We start from the raw sequence: 26,759 nt of genomic DNA on the forward strand, positions 1-26,759 counted from the left end.
GAGCAGCAGGGTCCCTCTCCAATCTAAAAGAAGTCCTGGGTTTTTTTCCCCTCCTTTCGCTGAAATTACCCGGCAACGCGTGCCTGAGTTTCTAATTGGCATGCCCATCCCTGGAGACGGCCCCCTCCCTTCTTCCTAATGAAAAGCCTCGGCCTTAATTACACTTTCCAAACGCTGATTGTTATTGACAAAACTCCTGTGGCTCGGACAAACGACGGCAGATTAGCTCCATTACAGGCAGCCCTCCAAGAAGAGAAAGAGGGGGATTTCAAATCGACAATGCAAAGTGAGGGGAGAAAAAGAAGAGCTTTTTCTTCTTTTTTTTTTTTCTTTCCGCTTCCACGTACCTTCCTCTTAATTGTTTGGGCTATCGCTCCACTTAAGACGTCTTTCTTCCCAGATGCCTCTTTTCTCTTCCATTGTGTTGCCGTCAGTGTACTTTTAGCGAGCGAACAAAAGCACGTTATGTTACTTGAGAAAAAATGTTCATCTTTTGTCAACAGACAGGATTGCTGATGGCAGCAGGAGTAAACAAGAGGATTTGGCCTAATGCTTTTGTTTGCCTGCAAAAGGTACACAGACTGTCTAAAGCTGATACGCCTGTAATGTCCAAAATCAACACTTAACATCAAGGCAGCCTGATTCCATATAATGCAGTCATATGTTGATGATGACATAAAAGCCATCACACTCATAATGAATAAATATCACGTTTTCTTCTGCTCTCTCATCATCGCCTCTAAAAGGTTTGGCTCACTTTGATATTTTAGCTATTTTTCCTGCTGCATGCCTTCGGCTGCTAAGCCAGCAAGGTTTCGACCTGGGCAGCTGTCCGTGTTGTGTAGATTTGAATTTGACAGTCAACAATATCTCCGTCTTCCTGATTAATCAAGAGCAAAGCACCCGATTTGACAGTGTGTGTGTGTGTGTGGGGGGGGGGGGGGCTTTCATTGCCTCTGTAATGAGAAGCTGTGATACGTCGTGCAGCGCAGACAACCAATCGTCCAGTCGTCCCCAGGCACATGCACACTAAAAGACAAAACAGGGTTGGAAGAACAACCCCCCAGTGACATCTGTGCAAGTAGCCAATCACCAAATCTGACCCTGTGAATGATGTCCTGTCCACCATACTCCAACGCCTGATGATGACATCATACTCTCATGACTGCTATGTCACAATTTCATTTTTTTCAAATTTTTTTTCAAAATCAACAATAAATCTACACGTTGTTTACATGTGGGAGTTTTAAAAATGTTGATTCAATATCTCTATTAACAAACTGGTTCACCTCTGCACAGTACATAAAAAAAAAAAAATGATCTCCCTGTGATTGTGGCAGACTGAAATTATATTTCTTCATTCTTCATTTCTGAGGTGATGGTCTAGTGGTTAAAGCCTATTATGTGTTTCTGGACAAAGAGGTGTGGGCTTTCTACACAGAAAGTGATCCAGAAGAAAATGAGCAGGTTCATGTCATCCCAGCCTGACTGGAAAATCACTAAGAGCCCTTGGGCAAGGTCCTTAATCCCCTAGTTGCTCCCGGTGTGTAGTGAGTACCTTGTATTGCAGCACCATCACATCAGGGTGAATGTGAGGCATTATTGTAAAGCGCTTTGAGCATCTGATGCAGATGGAAAAGTGCTATATAAATGCAGTCCATTTACCATTACCATTTCATGCACAGCCTCATACGGTGCACTGCCATTGTGTGACGTTTTATTAAAATCTACTGATCAGTTTGGAGGGAACTGAGCTAATGAAATCAATATCATATGATGCATCAATTAAACACAAAATTACAATTATCTCTTCTTGAACACATTGGACTGGAATAATTTTTCTTCATGCACATCTTCATATGGCGCCATGTTGTTATATGAAGTTTCACCGAAATCCGACAAATGGTTTAGCAGAATTTGCACTTGCAAAACCCATGAAATGATGCAAGGACAGGGTGATTCCTATATACCATTATAATATATTATGATCATTATATCTTTAAGCATCATATTATGATCGAATCAAGTATTTTTCCTGACTGTGATGGTATATTGCCATTTGGTCAGTTAAAGATTGTAATAACTTGAGATGTCCCAAACTGATCCAAAATATCCACATCAGAAGGGAATACAACATTTCTCACAGGACCCCTACTGCTTTATAAAGTCAAACATATTTCAATTTTCTATGTTTCCTATATGAGTCTGACATAACAAAACTGACCCCGTGTTGGAAACAAACTTATTAGATAAATATATTTTCTGACTGAAATTATATGATTTGCTAACATACTTAAATAACTGTGATTTTTTTTAAAGATTTATTACCGAAGACAATAATGATGCAGGGTGGTGGCCAAGTGGTTAGTGCACTTAGTTTCAGTGCAGAAGGTTCCTGGTTCAAACCCCACCCCTGCTGCATTTCTCCGTGCAATGTGGAGTTGTGTCAGAAAGGGCATCCGGCCTAAAACTCGTGCCAAATCAACATGCAGGTCTACCTCGGATTTGCTGTGGGAACCCTGAGTGCAATCAAGGAAGCAGCTGAAGGCACCTCCTTTTTTTTTTAAACCAAAGACAATAATTACAACCCAAATTTGACTTATAAAGCAAGCGACTCTGCTGTCAGCAGCTTTGAGAGTGAGTCACATGAATGGCACCTCTAGCCCCATGAGTTCTTTTTTACCGTAATGCTTTTAAATGTGGATGAGGATTTGAGAGAGAAGGCAATGGCTTTCCACAAATGTCTTGTTTCCAAGTGCACACCTTTTCTAGGTTGACGTAGAGAAAGGAAACTATGTGAAAATTTGTCATGTGGCCTCAGGCCATACATCACCAGCTCGCAGGTCTTATGCAGGCCCCCGGGCTGCCAGTGTGAACCCCCTCTTTTACATGGCGAGTAGCTTAGACTGAGCGTGTTAAATGCGCTTGTGAGGAAATGGCTGCCGTGTATGAAGAGTGGCATGAAATCACTTGTACCGAGTGTGTTTATGTGTTTGCAGGGGGTGAGAGGAGGAAAAAATACCTTGTATTGTCCTTTTAAAAAAGGCTTTGCAGGCCTCACATGAGGCCACCCCATAGTGATACCCTGAGGCTATATCTCCACAGACCAGGCACAGCCTCTTGGGGAGGGAGTTCAACATGTATTCGCACTTAATGGATGAGTCCTCCATGATGGTGCTGGAGCAGTCATCATAGCGCTTGCGGCAGGCGCCGGCCCCGAGTCCACCGGGGGAGAACATAGGTGGAGAGTCCAGGCCGTTGGAATGGCTGTTCATGGCACTGACATAGCCACCACTGGCGTCTGAGTTACCACTGGGGCTGTGGTGGCTAACCGTGTCGATGACCGAAGAAGGGCTGGATGGCTCCGTCTTGATGTAGGAGCCACAACTCGACGGTAGGTGCCGGTCATCAGCGGCCATTCTATTCAGCAGCCTGGGAAAGGGACGGGGTGAGACAGTGGAGATGGGTCGAGGGAAAAGGCAGGAGAAGTTGATTAGAAGAGGTCTTCATAGTTACCACAAAATATTATTTTATTTTAATTTTATGCTAGATTTTTCATAAGGAAGGAGCTTTATAAGAAAAAGTTTAAACTTTGCCTATTATGTGTTTCTGAACAAAGAGGTTTGGGCTTTCTACACAGAAAGTGATCCAGAAGAAAACGAGCAGGTTCATGTCATTTTATAGTGTCAACGCAAGATTTCTTGATGCACATAGCTGCTGTCAGATGGGGACAGAAGTTGCAAAAAAAAGATCTTCACAGCCAGGTATCACACTTAACTCAGTGGCTAAAAGCACCATTTCTAGCATGATGCTTCCTTTTAGGGTCTATCGTGTAAATTTACCTAAGGAGTCCTCAGAAAATTACTGTATTAAAAAACGAATTGCAAGATTAATGTCATTAATCTAACATCTTAAAAAAAGCCCAAGTCCAAGGAAGCCTTAACAACAATCAGGTTTTTTTCAAAATTACAAATTTTGATGTATGTGAATAACAGTTTGCCATTATAAAAGTATGACAAATGAGGAAAGTCAGAATAATAGTGTCTTTATTACAATAAACATCCAAATTTTAAACGAACATCAATCTTCATCTGGAAGAAAACAAAAAAATACCCAATATTAGCTTTATTAGGAGAGTCGGGATGATGCTGTGTTTGAAACTGAACAGGGAGAGAGAATTTAAAGTAAGGGTATAATGTTTCATTTATGGACCCACAATTATTTATCAGTTCCTTCTACTCACTCAGATGAATGAGGATGCACTTTCAGCTCACATTTCAATGAAGATCAGATCACACAGATTCATAGACCAACTTCAACCTATCTATCTATCTACATATATATCTATCTGTGTGTGTGTGTGTATTACCATGTAGAGAAATCATAATATTCAACACACCACTCCAATAAAATTACCATACTTTAATAAGTCTAAGTCGCACATGTTAAAAAATGCCTGTTGAAGAGGAAAAACCTGTAAGTTGCAGTAGAGTATAAAGCACAGTTTTTCTGGAATATCAGATGTTGAATTTTGGATTTTTGTGCATTGTTGTGGTGTTCATTTTATTATTGGCATTTATTCTTTTCTTTTCTTTTTTTTTACCACTGCTGCCACCGAAGTGGGGTGGAGGTTGTTTTCACACCTTTGTTTGTTTATTAACAGCCTGTAACCCACAATTTTTCATATATCTGAGTCTGTCTGATATGTGATATCATATGTCTGAGTTATTTTCATTAGTTACTTCCTACAAACCATCAACATGTCTATTAGACCCCATTCCTACCAGGCTGCTCAAGGAAGCCCTACCATTAATTAATGCTTTGGTCTTAAATATGATCAATCTATCTTTAATAGTTGGCTATGTACCACAGGCTTTTAAGGTGGCAGTAATTAAACCATTACTTAAAAAGCCATCACTTGATCCAGCTATCTTAGCTAATTATAGGCCAATCTCCAACCTTCCTTTTCTCTCAAAAATTCTTGAAAGGGTAGTTGTAAAACAGCTAACTGATCATCTGCAGAGGAATGGTCTATTTGAAGAGTTTCAGTCAGGGTTTAGAATTCATCATAGTACAGAAACAGCATTAGTGAAGGTTACAAATGATCTTCTTAAGGCCTCAGACAGTGGACTCATCTCTGTGCTTGTTCTGTTAGACCTCAGTGCTGCTTTTGATACTGTTGACCATAAAATTTTATTACAGAGATTAGAGCATGCCATAGGTATTAAAGGCACTGCACTGCAGTGGTTTGAATCATATTTATCTAATAGATTACAATTTGTTCATGTAAATGGGGAATCTTCTTCACAGACTAAGGTTAATTATGGAGTTCCACAAGGTTCTGTGCTAGGACCAATTTTATTCACTTTATACATGTTTCCCTTAGGCAGTATTATTAGACAGCATTGCTTAAATTTTCATTGTTATGCAGATGATACCCAGCTTTATCTATCCATGAAGCCAGAGGACACACACCAATTAGCTAAACTGCAGGATTGTCTTACAGACATAAAGACATGGATGACCTCTAATTTCCTGCTTTTAAACTCAGATAAAACTGAAGTTATTGTACTTGGCCCCACAAATCTTAGAAACATGGTATCTAACCAGATCCTTACTCTGGATGGCATTACCCTGACCTCTAGTAATACTGTGAGAAATCTTGGAGTCATTTTTGATCAGGATATGTCATTCAATGCATATATTAAACAAATATGTAGGGCTGCTTTTTTGCATTTGCGCAATATCTCTAAAATTAGAAAGGTCTTGTAATTGATTATTATCAGGTTGTCCTAAAAGTTCCCTGAAAAGCCTTCAGTTAATTCAAAATGCTGCAGCTAGAGTATTGACAGGGACTAGAAGGAGAGAGCATATTTCACCCATATTGGCTTCTCTTCATTGGCTTCCTGTTAATTCTAGAATAGAATTTAAAATTCTTCTTCTTACTTATAAGGTTTTGAATAATCAGGTCCCATCTTATCTTAGGGACCTCATAGTACCATATCACCCCAATAGAGCGCTTTGCTCTCAGACTGCAGGCTTACTTGTAGTTCCTTGGGTTTTTAAGAGTAGAATGGGAGGCAGATCCTTCAGCTTTCAGGCTCCTCTCCTGTGGAACCAGCTCCCAATTCGGATCAGGGAGACAGACACCCTCTCTACTTTTAAGATTAGGCTTAAAATTTTCCTTTTTGCTAAAGCTTATAGTTAGGGCTGGATCAGGTGACCCTGAACCATCCCTTAGTTATGCTGCTATAGACTTAGACTGCTGGGGGGTTCCCATGATGCACTGTGTGTTTCTTTCTCTTTTTGCTCTGTATGCACCACTCTGCATTTAATCATTAGTGATTGATCTCTGCTCCCCTCCACAGCATGTCTTTTTCCTGATTCTCTCCCTCAGCCCCAACCAGTCCCAGCAGAAGACTGCCCCTCCCTGAGCCTGGTTCTGCTGGAGGTTTCTTCCTGTTAAAAGGGAGTTTTTCCTTCCCACTGTCGCCAAGTGCTTGCTCACAGGGGGTCGTTTTGACCGTTGGGGTTTTTCCGTAATTATTGTATGGCTTTGCCTTGCAATATGAAGCGCCTTGGGGCAACTGTTTGTTGTGATTTGGTGCTATATAAATAAAATTGATTTGAATTGATTTGATATATCCTTGTGAATTTTTTACAGAGGACTCATATCTGGATAGGCAAGAACTGATTCAGTTTTCAAGGTCAAAGGTCAAAGTCAGGAAAAATCTTAGAAAATTGGAAAATCCCTATCCTTTAACAATGAATGAACTTTTAAAAATTCAAAACTTTGTTAAAAATGTCTTTCATTTGTGCGGACATTATGTAGGATGGTATCCTTTATTCACTGACAAGGTTTGATCCGGATCTGATCCAGATTACAGATTTTCTGGCCATTTAAATTAAACACTGAAAATCTCATTTAATTATATTTTACATTATATCTTAATCAAATGTGCCCCAATCACTCTCATATTTGAAAGTGAGGTGCAGACAGGCACTCGCTATCACCTGACAAAGTTTGATCTGGATCTGATCTGGATTGTGGATTTTGTGGACGTTTGAAATTAATATTGAAAAAATACGATAAGTAGTCCAGGTAGGTTTGATCTACTTTACAATCCCAAAAGGCTTCAATCTGACATAACAAATACATCTCTACAAGTCTAAATCCAAATGCAAATAATAATATACTGTACTAAGAAAATATGAACTTCATCACTACAGTAAATGCGTAGACAACTCAATGCTAAAACATAAAACCAAATTAACAAACCAACAGAAACTTTTAGACTCATGAAAAGTATACCCATCAGCTTTCTTAGTATTTCACACTTGCTATTATTTGTAGCTTTCGTATATTTTTTAAATCTGACTTTAGTGTCTTCAGAAATGTGTGAAGAATGACTCAAGAATTATTATTATTTTAAACATGCAGGTTGACCATTTTTAAGTTTTTAAAGCTTATGGATGTCTAGTGTCATAGTTTGTAGTACATACTGACGTTTGGAAAGATTACTCTAATGTCATACTTCCAGCTGAGTAAAGGCCTGTTGTCACATTCATGGATGTGCATCCTGGTTTATAAACGTGACAAAAACATCTGAAAGTCACCGCTACCCACACATGATGTAGCGTGTGGTATCTTGACGTAGTGTGCCAGACGTGGACAATGTGATGTGTGCAAAAACAGCACGCGCTTCTATAAAACCTCCTGGTTACATCAAAGCATGTGTAATAATGCTACAGGGATTACATAAGTATGTCAAAGTTGACAGAACATCTAGCTTCATTATGGACAGCCTCTTGGACCTTGGAAAGTTTTCCAAAGTATGTGCAAGGCTTCAAAATGAGATCTTCTAGTTTGAATCTCCATTTAAGGGACGGCTCGATGCCACTTCAACAGTTATGACACTGCTGTGCTTTCTCACTCATACGAGTGAGTAAAATTAATTTAGTCATTTGGATTTCAGTCTGGGCTGCAAACCAAAGTGCTTTTGAACTTGTGACTCCCAAACTGTGGAATGTACTGGTACTTCCATTGCATTAATGCATTAATTACATTAATAATGTCAAAGCAATGTTCAAATATGTCTGCATTCCACATTTTAGGAGGCATCTGATCTTTTTTGTTGTTGTTTTTTCCATATCAATAATCTAGAAATTTGATGTCTCTGGCATCTTGGAGACTAAAACTACACTCTAAACATGAATGCTCAAATTAATTAAAAAGATTAAGTAGTGTAAACTCAAAGTTTTTAGAAAACGTTTGACTTACTTAAATATTTCAAGTTTGTGTAATATGGTCTTGCTTTTTGAGTAAATTAAACTCAGAATTTTTGATTGACTTGAACTAACTGTATATTAAGTAAGCAAACTTCAAAGTATAACTTAAGGACAACTTAAAAGAATTAAATAATTATATATGGAAATATTTGAGTTGACTTAGTGAACAATTTAGCAGGGGTGGTGGCCAAGTGGTTAGCGCGCCTGGTTTTGGTGCAGAAGATTCGTGGTTCAAACCCCACCCCTGCCACATTTCTCTATGTAATGTGAAGTTGTGTCAGGAGGGGCATCCGGTGTAAAACTTGTCAGCTCAACACCTCGGATCTGCTGTTGCAACCCTGAGTGAAAAGCAAGGAAGCAGCTGAAGGAACTTTTAATTAACACTTTAATTTAATTGTAATTATGAGGTACAAGTAGCATAAAATCAACTGAGTTTAAGTTTATGAACTCAAAAATATTGTGGACACTGATTACCTCAGTATTTTTGAGTTCTGCTAACTTATTTGGGTTTACAGGTGTACATGTTAGATGATTAAGAAGCATCATTCTTAAATATGATATTTTTCCCCAACATGGAATGGAAATTTCAACATGCCACCTGGCTGACTTGCATATCCGTACTGCACATCACCACCACAGGTGCACACACAGTGTCACAATAAAAGCACACAGACACAAAGGAAAAGTGAAAGAGAAAAGTGAGCGAGATGCAAAAGGAAAGGCAGAGCACTCAACTTAAAAAAAACACAGACATGGCACATCAAGTCCGGGGGCATCGCCACAGTTTAGAGAGCAAAGTGGACCTTGGCATGTCTCCTTGAGTCAGCAGTCAACCAAAAGGAAACATGATGGCAAGATATTGACTTTTTCCACTGTCGGCCTAATAACTGTGTTTTGGAGTACATGCAATCTGATGCTGTAATGTGTGCAGCCTAAAGTGCAGCCTTTTGTCAGCAGCCACCAAATGCCTTCCGAAGCCTTCCTTGCCCTTATGAATCTACTTCAATCTGACTCGGTAACCTTTAAACTACACTCGGACACCGAGAGGACGAGAAACTTAAGATTGGACATGTTGGACTCTCTCTGCTGTCAAGGTGAGCTGGTGGAAGACTCGGTGCACTGTGATGGCGTGTAGATACAGCGAGTTGCCGGAGTCAAAGCGAGGTTGTGCGCATTCACACGTGCATGCCTTTCTATTAGGTAACCCAGAAGGGGTGAAAGGTCATTGCCACTTGCCTGCATTAACAAAATTGGGCCTTGTGTGGCTTATGTAAATTCAGAGAGAGGGGTTCAAAGTGAGTGGCAGCTAGACAGTCTGAGTTGTTGTGCCTTAGCACATTAGGACCATTAGCATATTGCTGAGTAATGCTAATGTTTACAAATTTGTCAGTTTACCATCAGCACTGGGAGGGGAGCGGGTGCACACTCCAAACTGGGGTCTATCTTCTTGATTGGAGTGTGGAAACAGGGATCCAGAGACCTCTGGCGTGTCTCTTATAGGTCAGCCGGACTGTCTCTTGTTCTCCCAGGCTGATTTAATTGTGAGGGTGGGCGACAGAAGGGTTCGGGCCCAGGGGTCAGTGGGTCAGCCTTATTTTCTCACCCTGGCTGCCTGGGCCTGTGGAGATGGGGGTCAGGGTGTCAAATTAAATCTCATTCCTGGGTTTCCCTCCCCGCTGTCATGTATATTCATTGGCGCTCCAGGTGCTTGCCACCTCTGGAAATTCACAAAAAGGTTAACTGCTAAAATAAATAATAAAAAAAAAGAATGCCCCCTCTTAAAACCATTGACCTTGCGGAATCAGCCCTGTGCTTGAGCACTTTTGGAATTCCTCTCAGCTTAAACCGTTGAAAACATGATACACAGGTATAATTATGCTGGTGAAAAGACAATGCAAGCAATACACAAAAAAATTGTGCTACGATAAGCAACAACACTGGGAGGTGGTTATGAAAATTTTGCTGTTGCATAAATTGTTCATTTGTACTCTTTAAACACCCTTGTGGTGAGAAATTGCAAGAGTGAATCCATTTCATGCCTTTCTAAAATAGAACTCGCCGCTGTTGATAATAAATGCAGATTACATCGCCATAAATTAGTGCACGGCTCCGTATTCATCTGCTTTATGTTCTCCGTTTCAGATGGATATGTGCACCTGCGCGACAAAGCACCTGCACTCGGCAAATTAAAGGCTATATATTAAAACACAGGAGCACAAGATGGCTATATTTAGCTTTTATTTCACAAATTCAGAGTGAGCTTAACCCCTGGTTCAAAGGCCACCTTCAGGGTGACACTTAGCATAATTGCGTAAGTGTCTTAACTGTTTCCCCTCCAGCTCAATGTGGTCATTTATAATAAATGCCGGGCAAGAATCCCCTTAACTCAAAGTGCTATGACATATTATAATACTTCTATGCTTATGTTTTTAACAGCCTTGCATATATTGATTAATGACACTAACCACACGAACCTACTATATTAATCAAATAGTCAAATATTCCTATAAATATTCTGACTCTCTAATGGGACAGGTTCAATTCAAATCTATAAATACCATTACATGGGAAAATGAATTATGAACATTAAATAGTTTGACAGCAGCAATAGTTGTAATAAATAATTCAATATGTGGGGCAGGTGCTAATTAGCGTGTGCACGACACAGACTGAGCAGCCAGGAAAGGCATCGCTGAACTAACTGAGACTCGATGCTGTAAAATCTATAGTTCTGTCTTCCTTCCTTCCTCAGAGTAAGAGCTTTTGAAATTCTGCTGCCTGGCTGCCCAAAGGAGCAACGCTCATCCAAGATACAGTATCTCTGTCCGTCTCCTTTTCTCCCTCTGTTCTTCCTCCTTTTGTTCCCTTTGTACCGATCAAAATTCATGCTGAGTCGTGGCTTATGGGCCCCGCAAACGCACACTGCGCAGTTTGGTTTTAATCTGATTCCACCTGGCCCTCCTAACAGTGTTTCAGATCCCTAATATCATTCCACCGGTGCTGCTGTGACCGGGATTAGCTGGCCTAATGATCTGGCAGCTCCTCTTGCGCTCGCGGTTCCTCGACTTCCGACAGAACTAAACCCCCACCGCGGCCGCCACCACGTCTCAACACTTCACTCACTTTGTGAGAGGAACTCCGAACCCCGGATGACACTCTCCTAAAAACGCAGAACATTCAGGATCTAATTGAGCCAATGTGTAAGTGTTCCTGCTGAGAGCTTCCCTCGCATGGACATCTTCGCCCGTTACTCACATCCTCTGGGCGACTACATCTCTGTTTCATGTAGAAATCACAGGCATACAACACAAACCTGCACTAGAGGCTCAACTCGAACAGTGAGTAAATTCCTAATGTCCTTTTCAGGCACAAGGTCACCAGATGCCTAAAAACACCGTTTTATAACGTTTGCCAACCTCATCCCAGAGTGCCGCTTCCTTGTTACCTGATCAGACTCGGTAAGCGGAGGGGAAGGTTTGGGTGGTGGAAATGGGCTTTGACATCTGCAGGCAGGGTGACGGTGATATCAGATGCCCCAATAGGGGCAGATCTGTCTGGAGGGCCCCAGGCGATGTGGCCTGATAAGCCACAAGCCCCAGAGTCAGCGCAGGAAGGACGAACTCAATTAGCTCCTGACAGACCTCCTCTCAGCCCGGCTCAGGCTCCCTGCCACAGCCAGAACCCACTGGCAGCTGCCACGCTGACCTCTCCTCTAGGGGCCACTGCCACCTCTTACCGCTCCGACACACAGGCGGGGATTCATTTGAGGAGAGCAGAGACCATGCTGAAAATCAGCACAGAAAACAGCGCTCTACCTGCCGCCATGGGTGCAAAGCAAAAGGTGCTTTCTCACACAGGAACATGTAAATGACAAGCAGGCGACAGCCTCGGGGGGGGTAACAAATGATATTCCAGAATATGTTTTGTAGATATACGAAGGATAGGAGGATAAAGCTTTGTCTAACTGGTTCCTGGTTAATTACCATCAGGGATTTGGTGGCAAAAAAAAAGAGAAACATCTTTTTTTTTTATTTTGTCTCTGTACTGGTGTTGAAATGAAACAATCTAGATGTACTTGTAGTGCAGACTTTTTGGTTTTAAGAAAAATATCACATTACCCTTTTAGAAATTACTTTTTTTTTTTTTTACACACCCTACATTTTCAGAACCTAAAAGTAATTCGACCAACTAATAAATATAAGGATCATTGTTCACTTTTATAGACAGTTTCCTTTAGACAATAATGAGGTGGATATATTAATATGTTCAAGTTACAGAGTATGACTTAGACTTCTTTTACATCAATCCATCAGAAACACAAACAATATGGTAGCTCTGTCCAAGAGTACACAGTTCTCAATAACTGTCTCAATAACAAGTGAGGGAAGCCACCAAGGCACTCCTGCCAGCTCTGAAGGAGTTAATGTATAGGCTTGGGTGGAAGTGATGATGTTTGTCCAACTGGCTTTTTACCTGTTGCATCACTAGTTGCACAGTTTCATGGCAGAGTGGAGCACAGAAGGATTTTAATAAAAGGAAAGAGGTTAAATCAACAAGTCTCCCACATGTAGTCTGGCAAACTGGTTGAAATTTTATATCTTCTTATTCAGAAAATCCTTCTCTGTGCCACTTCAACATGAAACTGTACAAATGGTGATGCAACAGGCAAAAGATTCACCATGTTGCCATGGGTGTCTTGGTGGCTTCCCTCACAGTTTGCCATCTTGCACTATAGAGTCTGACATGTCTAAAAAATACTTACTGTAAAAGTGCTGATTTTTATGAGCAATATTCCTTAAATTTAGCTCACCTAATAACTTATGACCTCTGACAATAGCAGGACTGTGTACAAAAAATGGCTGTAGTTCATAAGCAGGCAATCAAATATTCTAATGAAGAGTTCAGATGCAAAACCCAGTAAGTATTTTTTTTTTTAAATGGAGAAAAATGCAGTTGAAAATGGAGATTTAAAGGAAACCATATTCGGAAATGCAGACTTTCATCAATAAAATGAAAGCAGTTTGTTCAAATTCTTTCATATTTTGCACACTGATGGTCCCCTTGACAGTCAAGTACATGTTGGCCTCAACTAAAAATTTATGGTTTTGGAGATACTGGGTTTTGCATTTGAACCCTTCAAATCTACACTACAAGCACATCTTTAATGTTTATTTTCAACTCCACTGTGATGTGTACAGAGGAAAAATAACAAGAACTCTCAATGTCCAAATATGTGTGGGCCTGACATTATGCCCATGCTTGCACCAATGTTGCATCAGTTTGTCCGAGTGCGTATTTGCGATATAGACAGAATATCAAGATTGGAGATATGAGGGTGTTTGATGGCTGTGGTTTGGCTGGAGGAAATGTTGGCACTCCACAGGGACTCATTCTAATGCATGAGGGCGAGGCCCCTAATTTTAAGGTTTCTCATTCATTAGTCGTTTTCTGGCAGGGGGAGAAGAGTACGGAGGAGGTGGACCTGAAGGGAGGGGCGGGGCCTTTTTATTAACAGATATGCTAAACACTCAACAGAAGCTGACAGAGATTTATGATGTGCCGATCTACAGAAGGAAATACATAAGCAAAGGAAAGAGGAGCCAGAAAAACAGGAAAGGAAGAAAATAAAGTAACTGATATGCAGTGAGAAAAAGAACACTGTTTATTGTTCCAGTGGAGAACGAGGGCCCCGGATCAATGGTCCGGAGACTAGATGCTCATGCAAGGTTACAACTGGGGGGTCCATTCTGCTCTGTGGTCTGGACAATTAAAGTCTTTTTAGTCTCCATCAGAGGATTATATTTAGCCGCTCCGCAGCGATGTCACCGTCTTTATTAAGCTATGAGCTCACTCCACGACGACAACATGAGCCTCGTGCTCCAGCAGCAGCACAAGATAGCACCGGCCAAGAAGCAGATCACATCTATTGATCTTCCCTCCCGCTCCTTCCTGTTCTGGAGATGCTGCTGGCAGGAAAGACAGAGCCTCCTGTGATACAGGCGCTGCTGTTTGTCCGTCTGGGTCACACTGGGCAGATCTAGTTCTTATAAGAGGCTGAGTCCAGGGTGTTGAGTGTGGCTAGAATTATAGTCTGTGAGGGACATTAGACAGCTGTCATCCGTTTAAACTGCCCACTTTGGGAAGCAAAGCGTTAATCTTCTGTGGGCACTTAATGGAGAAGCTCCCAGCAGAGCAGCAGCATCATACTCTAAGTTCAGGGATAAGTCCAGCCTCCTGTGCACTACATTTTGGATCAAATTGCTAATTCTGCTATTTTATGAGGAAAAAAATAGTTTCCATTACATCCATTATGTGGTGTGGTCATGGTGTAATTTTACAACACAGATTCCACAATGGTTCACGATGAGTAGGAAAAGCAATTATATTCCACTACGAGCAAAAATGGGCCCTTAATGATTAGTGACTGTGTAGATATTTTGTGTAATAAAAGTCTTCGGCAAAGCTCGTCACATGATGCACCCCCAAGACACTGGCACAAACATGAGAGGCTATACAGAGCTAATGGTGTGTGGATAGAAAGTAACAGCTTAAAAGTAACAGCTTTTATAAGGAAAAAGGAAAGTAAATATTGGAAAATACCAAGAACAAACATATGGTCCTGTGAAATTAAAGAAATGCAGAATTGGAAAAATTTTGAGGCTGGCTCCAAAAGCAATTTACTCCCCATAGACCCCCACGTTAAAATGTCCAATGTTTACAGCAAAAACAGTTTGGGTCTCGAATGCTAGTTTTCCTCTTCATGACAACTCTACAGGGGTGAGCTTTTTTTTCTCTTATTTTGTAACTTATTAGTTGGAGCCACAAAGTTGGGAATAATTGGGGCATGGTCACTTTTAGCGACAGCGTTATGGTGGAGTCAACCCCGGTAGCAAAGGCTGCTCTCCGCTGTGGACTCGACTGCTTCGACTGTTTGTCCTTTCTGAGCATTTTATTACAGATACCTCAGATAAACTAGCTTGCTGCATGGTTAAATGTACTAACATACCATCAACAAAGTTGTGCTCAAGTATTTTCGTTGAGTCATATTTTAGTATTATTTAATTTATATGTTAGTGCTATATAACAGCATGGCGATATTAGGTCCACTGATGGCGCCACAATAGCAAGGGCAATATGCCAGTCGTACATTTTAATACCAGTACACAAGCCACCTGTTATGAAAATGACTGACTAGTCCACAAAAATATTCATTAATGAAACACCTAAACCAAACTTAGCCTGTTAGCCGTAGCATTGCTTGCTTGGGAACTCAAGCTGGGGTGTGTGTGCAGGCTTCATTTATCCCAGCTAATTTACACAGGTCTCTCCCATGCTCCGCCTTTTTGCCACTTATGGGTCAACAGGAAGTTAAGCACTGACAAGATGGTGACCTCCAAAGCTGCGCTATTTGAGTTTCAGAAAACCTTTGGGTCATGTCAGGGAGGGTTTGTACAGTATTTATACAGTCTATGGCAAATACCCAAGGAATGGATGAATGAATGTGAAAGGTTTTATGGGATGATCTGCTAGGGTTACAGTAGGGTTAGGAATAGCGTTCCCCTACAAAAGTGCATGTCAACCAGTTTTCCTTGGAGTTCCACCAACTTGTACCTAAAAAAGAGTGAATCTCTGTAATTAGTTTTGATTGTCCAAAAATGTGTTCTGAAATTATTTAGCATTCCTAATTTTGACAACCTCAGAGCAGACAAAACCTCATACACCCCCCCGGCCGGAATCTTTGGCGCCCTGTAAGGAGCGCTCAGACTCCAGGTTGGGAACCAGGGACTCTCCTACACAGTAAATGTTTCAGAATAAAATTTACTCTGCTGGGATAACATTTGGTCCCAGCTCAAATAGAGTTAAATATACTCTATCTAACAGTGCTAAATCAATTCTATCACAGTGCTACATCAACTCTTATTGGAGTAGAAACACTTGATCTGACAAGACGGTAGGGCTGATTTCACTCTATGAGTGTATTTTACTCTACTTAGACTGGGACCAAATGTTATCCCAGCTTTAGTAAATTTTACTCTGAAAAATTTACTGTGTATGTACTGTTACATTAGACTATTACTTTTGCCTTGTACTTTTTCCGATTCCTTATTTTGTTACTTTTTATCTGTAACATTCTCTCCTATTTGTAATTATAATCAATTGATCTTTAATTAGTGTTAGGATTAACAAATTGATTATTTAATATAGAAAATGACTGAAAATAGCCAAATAGAATTAAATAAGGGAATACTGTAGCCAATATCCCCCACCATGGAATTAGTTTGTCATAATTCAGGAATCATGGAAACTGAGGCACTGTGGAACTTTTTTTATTCTAAGTATCAGTACCTATTGATGTAGCCATCAATTAACCTTATCATTGCCATGTGGTAGAATATACTGTGAATTTTTTATTTTTCTAACAACTTCAAAAATGTGTTAATTTTTAAACTTTAAATATATATTATGTTTACATATGCCCTTTGTCTGTTATTCGCCGAATAATAGGCTAAGCACCACCATTGTTCCTTCATAATAAAGCTCTTTACTGTGTCCTGAGTGGAGCTGTTGCTGGTCTGAAGTTGCTTTTATTGTGAAGCACACTGAGTTAGAGATGACAGAACTGCTGCTGCCTTACCATGTCTATGGAAAGGAAAACACTTTACATAAATCTCTGAAACTTCTTCAAACTCTTTCAAGACTAGTACCTAATCGAGAAACCTGACAAATGTCACAAATTCTGCTCAGTAGTTTAAGCTGGAGCTCATCTTGTATGATCAGAAAACATGCAAAGATGAACAAACAGACAAACTGGACATACGAGGGCTGTCCATAAAGTATAGGTCCTTTTTATTTTTTTCAAAAACTATATGGATTTCATTCATATGTTTTTACGTCAGACATGCTTGAACCCTCGTGCGCATGTGTGAGTTTTTCCACGCCTGTCTGAGACGTCATTCGCCTGTGAGCACTCCTTGTGGGAGGAGTCGTCCAGCCCCTCGTCGGAATTCCTTTGTCTGAGAAGTTGCTGAGAGACTGGCGCTTTGTTTGATCAAAATTTTTTCTAAACCTGTGAGACACATCGAAGTGGACACGGTTCGAAAAATTAAGCTTGTTTTCTGTGAAAATTTTAACGGCTGATGAGAGATTTTGAGGTGATACTGTCGCTTTAAGGACTTCCCACGGAGCGAGACGTCGTGCAGGCGCCGTCGTCAACCTGTTTCAAGCTGAAAACCTCCACATTTCAGGCTCTATTGATCCAGGACGTCGTGAGAGAACAGAGAAGTTTCAGAAGAAGTCGGTTTCAGCATTTTATCCGGATATTCCACTGTTAAAGGAGATTTTTTTAATGAAAGACGTGCGGGCGGATTGCAGCGTCGGCTCGCAGCCGCCGCGACGCTCCACCACAGGAAAAACACCGCCGTTGGAAGCCTTAAGGACAAGTTGGAACATGTCCAGCTGTTAAACAATTTCTCATATACTCACTCCACTGAAAGCCATCAAAAGCCGCCTGGATTTTACAAATGGTTATCAACACGGAGGTGTTTTTCCTGTGCCGCCGCACCGCGCCGGCTGCGTCCCGACGTGCGGACCCGTCCGCATGTCTTTCATTAAAAAAATCTCCTTTAACAGTCGAATATCCGGATAAAATGCTGAAACCGACTTCTTCTGAAACTTCTCTGTTCTCTCACGACGTCCTGGATCAATAGAGCCTGAAATGTGGAGGTTTTCAGCTTGAAACAGGCTGACGACGGCGCCTGGGAGTGCTGCACGACGTCTTGCACCGTGGGAAGTCCTTAAAGCAACAGTATCACCTCAAAATCTCTCATCAGCCGTTAAAATTTTCACCGAAAACCAGCTTAATATTTCGAACCGTGTCCATTTCGATGTCTCACAGGTTTAGAAAAAATTTTGATCAAACAAAGCGCCAGTCTCTCAGCAACTTCTCAGACAAAGGAATTCCGACGAGGGGCTGGACGACTCCTCCCACAAGGAGTGCTCACAGGCAAATGACGTCACCGACAGGCGTGGAAAAACCCACGCATGCGCACGAGGGTTCAAGCATGTCTGACGTAAAAACATATGAATGAAATCCATATAGTTTTTGAAAAAAATAAAAAGGACCTATACTTTATGGACAGACCTCGTACGGTCAGGCAGAATCACAGAGAATGCGTTCCAATATCCACCTTTTCTACTCTGTGGAAAGAGATTATTTAACAAACTATTACATTGAAATGTTTTACAATATAAGTAATTATAAGTTTAAAAACTTTTAGTGGAACTTTTGTGTTGGATTATATGCTGACAGAAAAACAGCGTTTTCAAAGTAAAATCCTATCAGCTACAAACAAAGGTGATTTTTCTCCTTGATTACTAATAATCTGTACAAACTATGAATTTTAAAAAAGGCATATCAGTGGTAAGGGTGTAACAATATATCAGTCTGGATCAATTGTATCGATTCAACAATCAATGATCCAACATATTCAATGCAAAGTGAATAGACACACACCATCATGCCTTTACTTTGAAATTCCTGTGAGACATCAGTGTCATCATTTCTGTCCATGCTCACTTCTTTCTTAAACATTCAGCTTGCACCCTTGCACCAGGTGGATAACGAGAAATGATAAAGTCTTATATCGAATGCAGGCCTCTGAATTCAACGGAATTGTAGCAGACTTTACGATATAAATAATTATATAATGCCTGACTAGAGCCTTGTCATTTGGTTGGTGGTTTGCATGTCACATGATATGGATCATTCCTCCCATTTGCCATTGCGTTCCACTGACCATGCAAAGTTGGTTCCATTTACCGTGCAATTTTGGTTCCTTTTAAAGAGGAAATCTTGTTCTTGAAAGAAACTAGATGAAAATAATGTGAATAAAAGCATTTGAAAAGACGGGGAAAAACAGGTGAGGATGCATCAAACAATAATAAAGTATAAAGTGCAATAACGTGGTGCAATAAACACTGTCACAAGCTCACCACTTGTGTAATGGTGTAACAAGTGTCGCATTCCCAGGACTTTTCATACAGGAAAATTCCCAAAAAGTCCTCAGAGTTTCCCTTGAAGGGACGAAGGAACAGGTGTGGACCTGTGAAAACACTCGACTGACACACTGTCTGGCTATAGAAAATGGAGAAAGTGCTGCTCTAGCTTTTCCTGGTCTGATGTGGAAGTAAAACGTGGCATGACGTGATGTGATAACTTAATAGATACTGCTTTTCTCTTTAAAAATCCCTCCTAATGCAGTTTGAGCACTGAAAATAATGTGACTCCACTGTTGAACTTAAATTGTGAGGAGCACTTTGTGCACCACTCAAAACAGGCACTACAGTGGACAGGAATGGACATAACTGACATGGGAACCACAAGGATTCTGGGAGAATTGTAGTTGTAAATAAATGGTGATTTAATGAGTTATTTGTAAATGTTATATGCTGGTTATTGTTGTGAGCTTGTTAAAGCTGTGTGGGTAAATAATTGCCATTCTGCACCATAAGTGTGAGCAGTATCTAAGATGCTGATATGAGTCTGTCTATACGGTCACCTCATGCTGTTCACCAGTGTTTGGTGCTGTCTGTTATTGCTGATGTAGGACATGTAAAAGTCTAGTCTGTTATTATAAGGCCCCCCATATTTTTCAGATATATTTTGAAGGAAAAAATTTCAGTCCCAATGCAGCATTCTGAAAATCTATTAATTATTTTGAATCTTATTTTATGTCTAAATTCTCTGATTTCAGCCTCTTTAAATGTGAATATTTTGTGGTTTCTTTACTGCTCTGTGACAATAAAGTAAATTTCGAAGGGTTGTAGACAAATCAATACATTTGATGATGTCATCTTGGTCTTTAGAAAAAGCTGATTGACATTTTTCACTTTTTTGTGACATTTGATGTAACCTAACAACTAATCAATTAATCAAGGAAACAACTGATAGTTAGTTGTAGCCCTAATTGCTGTGCAACACACACTGCAACAGGACCATGCGATTCCTAGTCATAAATAAAGATAATCCTTGAATTTCCAGTAGAATATAACTCTCTGTGTGGCAATATGACCATGAAAACTGAAGTGGAAACAGATTATGTAAAAGCTTTTTTATTCCTAGAAATCTGAATTTGCCATAAATTATCTGAAAATCTATCAGACATGAAGCACATTACACCTTCCTATGGTCTCAGCAGGATTTCCTGCGTAAAAATGAAGGGGGGGGGGGGTTTAAAACATATGACGGATAGAAAGCTTAAAACGTGAAAATGTTAGTTAAAACCTATCTACAAATCTGCACAATGTGTAGAAGAAACTGTCAAACTGCAAGATGGCTGACTGGTTTGCATGCTTCCTGCAGTGGGTATGAGAATTATAAACATAAAGAAATATTATTATAAAGGGTTAAGGCCATTTAACACAGTCCAATGTAAATCACAGGTTTAGACACTGTGACTGTGTGTACGGGGGGGGACGGAGGCATAGAGCCATGCATGAAATTACTTCATTAATCTTCTTCTGATAGACTGTCCTTGTTTGGAGGGAGAAGCTCTACCTGCTAACAACAAAGCCCCCATCTCGCATCAACCAAAAATTATCATCTTCATCAGAACACGAGGCAAACACAAACAGACAAGCCGAAGCTCAGACACATACACAAATACACAAAATGAATAGAGCAAAATTAGCGGCTTTATCAAATGTCCAGGATCATTTGAATGCAATCTGATGTGCAAATATTTGTACGGTCTCACACACAGAGTTTAATCACACAAGCAGGTAAAATGACAAAAAAGTCCACAATACAGCACTTTAAATTTTAAAATTGATTTGGCTTTTTTTATGGCAAGTACACATAATTTAAACAGCTCCCAAATTAACTGATGCTGCTCCAAACTCTATTGCTATGACTGCGTCTGCCTCAGCAGACATAATCATAGCAATAGCCTCTAGCTTTTTACAGGCTCATCTCTACCAGCTGCCACACATTCCCCATAAATAGTGCTGGTAATAAAAAGGCGGGTGGGTCTAACTGATTTATATGGTGGTGTCCACCACCACACCATTCAGGAATAATTAAATTTGGGGATATTTCGTGAATTAATGTGTCTCCTTCAGGGGGCAATCTAAACATACATTTCAGCACGCGCCCATGTCTGGTGTCAGCGGACGTACGCGGTGGGAGGGGCTCTCCGACTGGCAGGTTCAACAACCGCACACTCAGCGTGCGCATTGGATTGCGCTCATTGCTACTCATAAGGAGGCATTTTAATGTTTTTTGTGGCCAAGAGGCGAGAGTTGAACCCACACATCCACGCACGTGCTTATAACTCAAAAGCAGGGAATAAGTATATACAAGTATAGAGTGAGACAGAGAGGAAAAAAAACTGATTAGTCAAGTCTAAGAGGTAATTACTGTGTCACATAAGATGGGATATAAATACACAAAAATACACCTTACAACAAAGTCACACTTCCAACATATCAAGCGGTGATGGTTTGTCAGCGTCACTGTACAGATGTTAAGATGTCCGTTTCTTATAGTAAATTGACCCATAGGGGAATGAATTTGCCATATCACAAGAAATGCTTCACAAAATGTTTCCAAGTTTTAAAGAACAAAACTAGAGTTTACAAGCTGTAATTGAATGCAACATGAAGTCCTGAAGACGCACACACATTTACTGTACAAAGCAATGCAGATGTGTAGCGATGTGTTTGTAAGTGAAGACTAAACGCATCTGAAGACGTGTATGTGATGGCGTGAACACGGGTTTTATTTGGTAGTCCGGAGTCCCACCTGCTTAACCTCCAAGAAAACCTTATGGTGATTGTCGAGGATGATGTTCACCTTACAAATCAGAGTTGGCTGCTACGTAAAAATAAAAGTCTATGTATTTGGTTGAACTACAAGCCACATGAATGGGAAGGTGTAACTAGATACCTAGTCTAGACTAACTGTAGTCAGAGAAGCTAACTTGCAAATAGCTCTAATGATGAATTTACCACATGATGGTAAGCGCAATACAACACAAACAATGCAACATGCACGATTCATGCCATTCTTTAATAAGTTATGTTATTAATGTTAGTAGCTTGTCAGCTTATCTAAACTGATTCGCTGCGCATTAACAAGGTTAAAGTTGATGTGAGCATTTTGCATCACTCAGTGTATGAGTGTACTGCAAAACGTTCTCAGTCATCTGCAAACAAAACTATCTGGAGGCTCAGGATTTGAAAAATAATGTAATAATGCAAGAACAATCTTTCTTCTGTGATGTTTTCTAGGTGAGGTCAAGAAATGTTTTAAGTACCCTGGTACATAACGTTTTGTTGCTCTGACTGGTTGTAGAATGGTAAATGGACTGCATTTATATAGTGCATTTCCATCTGCATCAGACGCTCAAAGCGCTTTACAATAATGCCTCACATTCACCCCGATGTCAGGGGTGGCTGTAGCTCAGTATCCATTGGTAATGTAAATTTGTAAACTGAAAGTGTTGTTTGTTGAAACGGTTATCCCTGGTTATGGGTTATATGCACTAAAGTTGAGCAGTTACACATTTTGCAACCTTTGGGTTTTTACACCTTAACCCTCAAGTGACCAAGTGGGGTTATTTATGACCCTAGGCATATACCTTTGTGCACCATTTTTCTGATTTTAATTGGAAAAAGTTTCCTACCATGAATTTGTCAATCTATTTGTCCTGCATTCATTCACAGAATTTTGCAATGATCAGCCGATCCGTGTGGCAAGTATAATCCTAACTTGTGCGGGGTCACCTATGACTTATGTCTAAGTCTGTTGGCCATGCCAACAAATCTAGAATACCAAGATTTACACCTGCACAAGCATTGAGACTGATTCTTGATGCCCACACTGTTAAACCGAACACTCCATTTTAATACAATAATTAAGTTAATGTAACTCAAACTTTGATTTAAGTTATAGTCACACATTTCCATTAATTAAACTAACTCAAAAATGAATTGTTGTCATAACAACTCAGTTCCTTGAAGTGCATTTAAAGTTTTGGGGCATTTGAATGTTGGTGATGTATTTCCAGTGCATTCCATTTACTCATTTTAACTGAGTTTATGTAACGGAGGCCAGCAAATGTCGCTGTGCATATGTAGTTAGTAAACCTCACTCCCAACGGCTCAAAAGAATTCTCTGGTCACAAGGCCAGAGCCTTGGGTTTTAGCCTTCTGTTTAGAGAGCCCGGCTTCCATGCCGGATATCGTGAATTCAAGTCCCGAGGGGAGAGAATGGGTGGAGTCATAACAACACAACGCAGAGTCAACAAGTAAACCAAAGAATGCATCAAAAAATCTAATCCAAAATGTATTGCAAATTTTTTAGGCAGAAATGTATGTCACTTTTTAATTGAAAAACATCAACTAGATTTACATAAGTTTAATTAACTATAAATTGTTAAGTTACTAAAACTTTAACAATTACATTTTTAAAATTATTTTATTTAAGTTGACAAACTCAAATGGTTTGAGTTCAACTAACTCACTGAGCTTTACAGTGGAGAGTGAGAACAAAAAGGATGAAAAGGATGATGTACAAATGTATTCAAATAAATATGAAGTACCCTAAAACAATCATTTATATAGAAGTATTCCAATATAAAGTCAATAGGCTCATAAGTAACCCCACATAGACTCAAAAATAGATTGGTTGCTTGAGGGTTAATTAGCACTATTTATTTATTTATTTGTTGTCATGATTTAGCAAACATTCAGATTCCTCTATATTACAACTTCTACATTTACTTCCTTTAAACACACAGTGAAAACAAATCTTTCCCTCTCTTTCTCTGCATAAATATCAATAAATATTAGCACGACAACTATATTGCCACTTTATAAATTTTTTTTAAGTCATGTCAGGGGATGAACATATGACCATTTCCAAGTCACTGAATATGTCTTACACTTCATTTATAATCACCATCAACAAATACAACTGTGTGCTAAATCTGTCTGGGGGAAGCAGTCCTTAAAAACTAAGCAGACAAGCAAGAAGAAGACTAGTAAGGGAAGCCAACAAGTCACCCATGGAGAGGGGGTGCATAATTCCAGTTACTGTTTGCCAGCCAGCAGATGGGCGACTCAAACACTGATTTTATCTGTTTTCTTGAAGCATTTAGTTACATATGTGTTTGCATGTACACAAACGCTCAGTCAATTCAATTAAACTTTAATTGTGCAGAATTTTGTAATTTTGTGCAATAACTGAAAAATCTTTGGGCACATTCTTTTTTTTTAATATTACTTGTTATTAATTGTGCCAGGTTTTGAGATAAACTTCAAAATTTAAGTCAAGAGAATAGAAATAATCAATAAAAAAACCTTGTTCATAAACAAATTAAGACTTTGGTACTGTATAGTGGTTGGATTTTTTGGACACTTCAGTATCACTGGTTATCATTGGTTCCTCGTCAACATCTGACAAGACTTTAAGACAAAGTATGGACTGTGTTTGAAAACATTTTAGCAACACTGTTAAAAAAAAAAATGTTACTCGTTCTAAAAGCCGCGTGCAGAGAAGCTGTCAGTGTGAATAAGAGCTGCTTCTGTGACGGACGGTTTCAATATTGATTTCATAAATAAACAAAGCTAACCATCGATCCTAATGTTATTTTGCATTTCAATTACTGCCCTGAAACATAACCTTCAAACAACTGCCCGCTCAATACCAACAGCCTTCACTGATAAACACCCATATATATATTTGCCCGCCTTACATCGCTTTCTTTTCTTTTCTCATCACGCGTGTATGTGTAAGCCATGCGCATCCCCAACCCCCCTTTGTTACAATTAGAAAACTCGTTCAATGAGCAGCACAACTGTGAGTGTTCAAATCCACAGATCACAACATTTAACACGTCTTGTTTTGTTTTGCAGGTATGTGTTTTAGCTCATTTCACAATTTGCGACAGCATTTTTGCCATTTTTTCAAGCATATTATGACATTAAACATTTTTTTTTACTTTAATTTGTGTGCATGCACACACTTGTGCGGGTCTGTACAAATGAAGAGCGGCCCTTCAATGTTGGAGCAACAGGAAGAAGTGCTGATGCACCGTGTCAGTGATAGCACTCTGGTGCCACAAGGGCATGAGAGCCCAGGTAGGCCAGCATTATCCTTCTAGACTAATGGAGCTGGTTATTTTTAAACAGATTCTCACACTGCCGCAGAGGTGTCCAAGGTGAACGTGGACGAAACATCAGGAGGGGCGTGAGCGGTGGTGGCCCGGTGCTTTCTGTGAGGTTGTATGTGATGAGAAAGAGTTGCAAGGGTGTTATATTTAAAAATTCAAATACTAATCACAAATATGTATAATGGCACAAAAGCTGTGGTGTATTTTGATTTGTTATTATCATGTATGACATGAAATGGAATCTCCAGGGGAAACAAGGGGGTTTCTTGCAGCAAATGAGGTTGATGCTGCACGGAAAACTACCTGGCTTATGTTTTGTCCTCTCTCATCATCCCATCTAATTACTGCCTGGACAATTAAGAGCCACCGGTTACACTGCAGTCATGTTAGCATCTGTTTGGGCTGGGGTGCTATTTTTGTAATTTTGTTTCTGTCCGTGACTGCAGTAGAGCTGAAATTAAAACATTCAAGATGTTTTGGCACAGATTTTCTTTAAAAACAATATGCCAGAAGGCACAAGGGAGATTCAAGCCTAGATTTGATTTGCTTTCTTAGCTCGCAATCCTTCTCTGTTTTACTCCAACATGAAGGTGTGTAACACACAAAGTTTCACTCTGCAGTTCCTACCACCACAGAAGCTGTTAACGCCTTCAGAGGCGATTTGGTGGCTTCCCTCATTAGTCCCCTTTTTTACACGGTCACTCAGCTTTACCGCACAGAACCACACTGTTTGTATTTATTAATGACCGATGTATATAAAGTCACAGATAGCCCTATGAGAGCAATAACAAAATGCAAGAAATTTTTAATACTGCAAGATTACAGATTACATTTTTAATTTAGTTTTTATGTCACTGAGCACCTACAACTTTCATAAAACTCAGGCAATGAAATTAAAGCATTTTATTTTTAACAGGTACAGGTACATCACCTCAGTGGGATCAGATGTTGGGCAACCTGTATGTGGACCCGGGTTTGATTAACAGTTATGCTGCCTGTTTTTATCTGCACTGTCTTCATCAACCCAGCTGTAAATGGGTACCAGTCTTGGCTGGAGAAGCAGTAAGCTATGTCAGACTGATGTCCCATCCAGAGGGAGTTCTACATATCCATCCAGTTCATGCTACAAAAACCAGCATCAGCACCTATAGAGGACTTACTTATTATTATTATTAATATTATTACATTTACTTTCAGCAATTATTCATAGCCTCTGAAAATGGAGGGGCTCTATAAAAAGGCTCTAATTCTAAATGTTTTATGTGATGTTTTTGTTAACCCCTTAAATTAAAACTA

The 26,759-nt window shown here is 39.9% G+C and overlaps 1 protein-coding gene across 9 annotated transcripts in view; it reads right to left on the bottom strand.

Moving 5' to 3' along the window:
* The window catches only part of esrrb (estrogen-related receptor beta), a 215,168-nt gene that overhangs the window by 69,176 nt on the left and 119,233 nt on the right, over window positions 1–26,759 (bottom strand). For all 9 annotated transcript variants that reach the window (XM_034159550.1, XM_034159547.1, XM_034159546.1 and 6 more), the window contains one exon: window positions 3,023–3,432. In XM_034159550.1, coding sequence (XP_034015441.1) covers window positions 3,023–3,432 — 410 coding nt within the window. The remainder of the gene's footprint in view (window positions 1–3,022; window positions 3,433–26,759) is intronic.

Source organism: Thalassophryne amazonica, chromosome 19 (assembly GCF_902500255.1).
Source record: "Thalassophryne amazonica chromosome 19, fThaAma1.1, whole genome shotgun sequence".
In the NCBI taxonomy this organism is placed as follows: Eukaryota; Metazoa; Chordata; class Actinopteri; order Batrachoidiformes; family Batrachoididae; genus Thalassophryne; species Thalassophryne amazonica.